The sequence below is a fragment of the Terrapene carolina genome, unplaced genomic scaffold, assembly GCF_002925995.2.
Source record: "Terrapene carolina triunguis isolate 2854851 unplaced genomic scaffold, T_m_triunguis-2.0 Scaffold378, whole genome shotgun sequence".
In the NCBI taxonomy this organism is placed as follows: domain Eukaryota; kingdom Metazoa; phylum Chordata; order Testudines; family Emydidae; genus Terrapene; species Terrapene triunguis.
Window position 1 is genome coordinate 353,672 of NW_020664729.1, and position 6,702 is coordinate 360,373.

Below are 6,702 nucleotides of genomic sequence, written 5' to 3' on the forward strand. Positions count from 1 at the left end.
CACACACACACACACACACACACACACACACACACACACACACACACGTGTATCCCTACGCCCTGGCTTAGTGCCACTGTGACACACACACACACACACACACACACACGTATCCCTACGCCCTGGGTGAGTTCTGTGTGCACTGCCTCCCCCCACCCCCCTTCCGTTTATCCCTACGCCATGGGTGAGAGCCGCTTGGCGCTGCCCATTCCCCATGTATCCCTATGCTCTGGGTGAGTTCTGCGTGCACTGCCTCCTCCTCTTCCCCCACACCCCCCACATATCCCTACGCCACGGGCGAGTGCTGCTTGGCGCTCCCCATTCCCCGTGTATCCCTACGCCCTGGGTGAGTGCCACTGTGCCCCCCACCGACCCCCCGTAGTCCTGCGTGAGCGTTGGTGCATGCCCCTCTCCCTCTCTCCACCCCCCCGGGGTATCCTTGCTGACTGCTGCCCCACAGTGCGCCATGGGTCTGTCTGGCCTGCAATCAGCTCTGTGACAGCAGAAGCTGCTGTGGGGCTGGGAGGTGGCTCTGGGCAGGATGGGGCTGGCTCTGTGCCCCCTGCCGGAGGGCGGCCTAGCTAATCCCCCTCCCGCCACCCGGCTTCTCTGCCAGCTCTCCCGCTGCTTAACGCCCCCTCCAGCGCCAGGTCTGACGGACCTCTCTGCTCTCCCCTCCAGCCATGGACACCCTGTTCATCCCCCTCATTGTGGGCATTGCCAGCGCCCTCTTCACGGGCATCGCCATCCTCGCCACCATCACCTGCTGCTTTATGAGGCGGCTCCGCAAGAGGTGAAGCTCTCGGGAGACCGGCCCCAGGGCGCTGCAGGTGAGTCGGCCTCTGTGCAAGGGGCGTAGGTGGGGGAGGGAACTGCTTTACGCCCCTTCACCCGCCCTCTCCTGCTGGGGGGTGCCATAGAGCAAATCCAGGCTCCTCTCCCCCAGGGGCTTTGCTGTGTGCCCAGGTTTTTCTTGGGCAGCAGATTTACTTCCTCCTGGGGCTGGGAGAACTGGCACTGCCAATATGGATGCGACTCTGTGCGCCCTCTGAAGGGACCGGGGTAGAGAGGATCCGATGGGAAATGCTGCATCCATGATCCTTCTTGGGGCAGCTCTGCTCCATATTGGTGGGGGTTCTTTGATCCCCGACACACAGCAAGACCCCCTGCTCCCCCCCCCCCCAACTTGTGCCCACCTCTGCCACTGTGTGAAGTCCCAGGGGAGCTCCAATCCAGGCCCCCTTGAGCCAAGCTTTCGGGGCCGGGGGTGGGAATCAAAAGCAAATAAATGATTTGCATCAAGTGCTGCCCCTGGGCCTGTTGTGTTACAGTTTCAGATCACACCACAGGCAATGTTGGAGAAATCGGAGACTAAACAGATTTAGTCTGCGTGTGGACAGGAAGGTGGGTCTGAGTGTCAAAAGCTGGCCCTTAAATTTGTGCGTGTCTGCTGCCCTCTACTGGATGGATTCAGATCTACTCCATTGTGTGTCATAAGCCCCATACTGCAAACAGCTATTGGAGATTCTCCTTTAGCTTCAGTGGCAGGGTTCTGGGTTCTAACTGGACCTGTTTAGAAATTTTCTCTCAAAATGTCTTTTTGACGGAAAATGGAGTTGCCACAAAACCAAATGTTTCTATGGAAAAACTTTGATTTTCCTGAAACTTTTGGGGTTTTTTTCCCAGTCATATAAATCTCAACAAAATACTTTGTTTGGGATCCAATTCCACCTGAATGGAAACATCTTGGTTTGTTGAACTGAACCAAAATGTTTTGTTCTTTCTTCCAAATCAGTTCAACATTAAAGTGCATCTTCCTGTGCTGCCGTGTTGCCTCATGGGAGTTGTAGTTCAGCCACAGAGTCCGCCCAGAGGGAAGAATGGGGGTGTGAGGCACCTGAACTACAACTCCCATGAGGCACCGCAGTGGTATAGGAAGATGCCGTTGAATATTGAACTGATCTGAAACACAACGTTTTGCCATTTCTTTGAACTTCTGTGAAAAACTTCAATATTTTGACCTCTTGATTCAGGACCAAACACAGTTGAACTATTAGTATTTCCCAGGGGACGAAATCTTTTTCCCTGCGCAGGTCTCATTCTAACCCAACTGGCCACGGTTCTTTGGGGTTTCATTGTCCAGCTGCCTTCTGATCCCACCCTCTCTCTCTCTCTCTTTGCAGGTTCCTGCTCCATCTCGCTCTCCTGCCAGCCTTCACTCAAGTCACTGGGCTCCCTTCCCCCCCCCCCTTGTGACTTTTGACCTCTCACCTCCATGGACCGGCTTGGGCAGCATTTCAGCTCCTCGGACTGCACACTGGCTTCCTCCTTCATTTGAGTCATTCCATTTTTTTTTCTAAACTCAACCCAGATCCAGGCAAGCCCCTGGTGGGAGATGGGAGAGACCCTGGGTCCTGCATCAGGGCCAAACGTTGCCAAGAAGTCGATGCATCCGTCTGAGACATCCAGGCTGGAGAGGTCCCTCCCCGGAGGACATGAGGGACAGTGGCACTGCCTCATCTGCTCCTGGACTCGCTGCTTCCCTGATCCTTCCCTACCCTGTCTCTGTGCCCCAGGGTGGGAGCGTGGGGGCTGCTTTTCCCTCTGCTGCCAGCATCTCTACATCCTCCACCCCCTCTGTCTGTAACCCATTCTCCCCTCCCCTCTCTCATGTGTTTGGCTCGGTGAGGGCTGTCCTGTGGATCTAGACATGCGTGGACTGCAGTGTGCGCAGAGAAAGGGTGTATCATTCCCTAGGGGAGTGGCCCAGTGGCTCTGCTCTGGAGAATCTGAGACTTGATCTACTGGAGACCTCAGAGTCAGTAACGTGCTTGTAGCCGATAATGTGGACAACAGCCTGCTACCGCTGCCAGCTGAGGGAATTCCTCCTCTAGCCGGAGCAGTAGAGCCTTGTGCTTTAGAGCTGAAGGTCCTGGGTGCAAACCCTGCTGATGACCCATGCTGGGGTCATGATTGGGTGACCTCAGGTGACCTGAGAGAGGGGAGGGGTCTGCTTTTGTGTAAGAGAAGAAAGGGACTCTAATGCCAAAGGATGGGGGCTCAGGCCTTGCTTGGTCCCCCCTCTCCCTTTGGGGTTTTAATTGCACCCCAGCTCTGCCTTCAGGAATAGCCGAGTACTCTACCAGTGGCTGGGCCTGCCCCCAGAGCGGTCCCTTTGCAGCCAACGGGCCGCATCCTGCCATATCCCTCATGCTCACTGCACCTGTGCTCTCAGGCTGATCTGATGGCATTTTACACTGACTGCGAGAAATCCTGGCCCCCCTGAACTCAATGGAAACCCCCCCATGATCTGCAGTGGGGCCCGGATTTCAGCTGTGGTGTAAACAACGGCAGAATCCGACTCAGGTGTTTCTGTTAAAGGGACACACGTAGCAATGGCCACGGAGTTCGGGTTTGTTAAATAGATCCTAAAACCGGATATCGGTGGAGATGGGCTAAAACAATTGGTGGCAGGTTTTTAATGAAACCTTCCCCCAGTCCCTGCAAGAGGGAAAGTGCCGAAGCTGGCAAGAGACGTGCCAAAGAAAGGCGCTGGGCGGCGGGTGAGAACCGCCGCCGGGCTGCTGGCGTTGCTTGTCCTTTATCCTCCCAGGTGCTTGGGAGTTGCCTAGAACGCCGGGCTTTAGAAAAAGAGCAGTTGGTTTTGATGATGTGGTTTTAATGTAACAGGCACACGACAGCCAGGCTTTTCCAAAGCTGCCTGGAATGTCGCTGTTCAAACCAGGGCAATCGGCCATGCACGTTCCTGACACGGTTTAGAAAAACCTCTGCCCATGTAATGGTCATTCGTGTGACCGGTCTTGGCACAATGGGGGGTTCCCCCAAATTACGAGCACAGAATAGCATGTGTTGGGGAAATAACACGTTTAGACAGATAAGCACTATATAGAGACAGCCACTGTACATAGGTGTATAAATTATTAGTCTCTTTTTAGAGATATAGGATCAGATCCTTATCTGTTGTAAATCAACATAGCTCCTTCAAAGGGACCCCACTTGGCAGGATCGAATCCTTGCTGTAAAGGGCCAAGCAGTCTGGCCCTGGTGCAGCAAAGCCCTTAAGCATCTTCTTAACTTGAAATCGGCCACTTGTTCCATTGAAGTAAATGGGAGTGCTCCTGTGATTACAGTTAAGCACATGCTTTGCTGAATGAGGGTCTCTAACCCCAGCAGAGGGTCTGATCCTGTCTACACACCTCACTATACCGAGATCTAGATCTATTTAGTAATGACGGTGTGGTGTAAAATCCCTAGAGATCATCCCAAACCTTTAGAACCGTGTTATGTTGCAGATTAGAGAGGGGATCCGTTTTCCGAAGCTCAGGGTCGATGTGGAATGTTTCTAGAAAGTCTGTTTTTGAACATTTTCCTTTTTGGCGCTCTTGCTAAATTGGGTAGTAACCCAGCCTGGGGACAAACTTTGGTAGTGCGGGAGGGGTTAATGCCTGATATTTTTTTTCCAGCTCTGGATAGCATGGTTCAGATTTGGTTTAAGTCACAAAGCCGCGCACAATTCAGTTTGCCCGACTGTTCAGGGGAGTGGAACGGGGGAGGGGTTAATGGGTCGGGGTTCGTTTGCAAACCCCACAGCCGTGCTAGGCCTCTTGCCTTCAGGTTTAGTTACTGATGATTCCTGCAGACCCCAAGTCTCTCCGGTGGATCTAATCCGTTGCCATGGAAATCCTGGCTCATGTTGGGAGCAGGGCAAGGGGGTGGGGGGATTGGACTCATTTTTCATTAATGTGATGTCACAAGGAGGTTCCCACCCTAGGAAAGAGAATTTCCTTGTATTGTTCTCCAGGGCCTGCCTATAACTCCACAGCGCTACACAATGGCCTTCTGGGCACAGGGCTGGAATAGATGGGGCAGTGGGGGGAACCCCCTGTGGGGAAGCCAGGGCCCCCATGGTGGGGTTGCCAACTGTCTAATCACACAAACCCAAACACCCTGGCCCCGCCTCTTCTCCAAGGCCCCACCCCACTCACTCCATCCTCCCTCCCTCTGTCACTCACTCACTTTCACCGGGCTAGGGCACGGACTTGGGGTGCAGGCTCTGGGAGGGAGTGTGAGAGGGGGCTCCAGGCTGGGCCTGGGGCAGGGAGTTGGGATGCACGAGGGGGTGTGGGGTACAAGCACTGGGAGGGAGTTTGGGTGTTGGGGGGGACGGGCAGGAGGGTGGGGTGCAGGAGGGGGTGTGGCTCAGGGCTGGGGCAGGGGATGGCGGTGCAGGAGGGAGTGAGGGGGACGGGCTCCGGACGGGCGGCACTTACCTCGGGTGGCTCCCGGGTGGCAGCATAGTGGGGCTAAGGCAGGCTCCCTTCCTGCCCTGGCCCTGCGCCGTTCCCAGACGCAGCCAGCCTAGCCCCGGTGAAATGGATTCAACCCCGGAGGTTTCACTCGCTGCCCAAAGTCACTTGCAATTTCCTGGTTTAATGAGGCTTCCTGTAACACCCTGGGATGGGGAATCTGAAGGAGGGCACTTTGTTGAGTGGTTAAAGCTGGAGACTCCTGGGTTTTATTTCAGTCGCCACCGCTGCCTCATGGAGTGGCCTGGGGAGAGTGTCAGAAAAGCCCACCTTGTCTGTTTTTTCCCCCATTGTCACTGTAAGATGGGCTGATCAGAACCTGGAAGGGGGATGTTGTGAGGTGGGAGCCATCAGCGTGTGTGTTCTGGGCTGCATCAATGTAAGGAATCACTGCCTGGCTGCACTGGGGCAGTTTTCAGGTACTGTAGAAAGCCCATCTTGATGAAGTTCCCTAGCACGTCTCCCGGCCCCAGCCTCCTCAGGATCCTGGCAGGGCTCGTCCTAGTTGTTGCCCTGGGAAAGGTGTCCCTCTGCTTGCTCCCAACCACAGGCAGAGAGGGGTATCAGGACAGACCTTTAACCCCATCCCCCGTGGGTCTGAGGACTTTGTCTCCCTCTGGATTGAAACGTGACCTGGCACGATAGTGCAATTGGGGCCATCTGGGCTATGACCCATGTGCCTGTGTGGAGTCTCATAGTGGCAGAGTTTGCCCATGTGGCTCTGACGGTAGGATCGGGGCCATGGTATAGAGGGTTTTGAATCTCCCTCCCCCTTCCCTTCATTGTTTGCTTGGGAGGTAGGTTCAGCTTCAAGCCTGATCATGCAGCGGTTTGTAATTTTGTGTGTAGGCAAACAGTGAAACTTTGTCTTCGGGGAGCAGTCCAGGGTCAAGCCAAAATCTGCCCGCAGAGCTTCAGACCAGGAAAACTTAAAAGGGAAAAAATCCTATATCACAAACGGCTGGCTCTGCCAGGCAGTGGGTGAAGCCTCACATGGTAGAAATGGAAAGACTTGAACAATCCAAACAGCAATTCCACTGCGCAGGCAGATTGCGGCCTGCCTGAGCCTCACATTTCCCTCCAACAGTGAAGTCTACGCATGCCAATTTCACCTGTGGTGCTAATCAGTTTCACTTTCAGGTTGTCTCTGGTGCAGCTTTGGGCACTCTGTGTGTGGGGGGAAGGGGGTAGGAGAATTGTGAATTGCATTGCATTCCCCACAAATCAGAAGATTGGCTTTAAAATCATGACATTTTAAAAATAATAAAACAGTACATTTAGGTTCTTTCTATTTGCGTCTTGGTTTGAGCCTTTTAGAGGCACGTTTTCCGGTTTTTCTCCCCGCTTACAAGGACTGGAAACGTCCTTATTTTCA

General features: G+C 54.1%; 1 protein-coding gene across 1 annotated transcript in view; it reads left to right on the top strand.

Annotated features, from left to right (window-relative positions):
• Positions 1-5,001, top strand: part of IGSF8 (immunoglobulin superfamily member 8) — a 22,917-nt gene extending 17,916 nt beyond the window's left edge. The window contains exons 6-7 of the mRNA XM_026657999.2: positions 682-830; positions 2,184-5,001. Of these exons, the coding sequence (XP_026513784.1) occupies positions 682-797 (116 nt within the window). The 3' untranslated portion in view covers positions 798-830; positions 2,184-5,001. The remainder of the gene's footprint in view (positions 1-681; positions 831-2,183) is intronic.
• Positions 5,002-6,702: the final 1,701 nt, after the last annotated feature.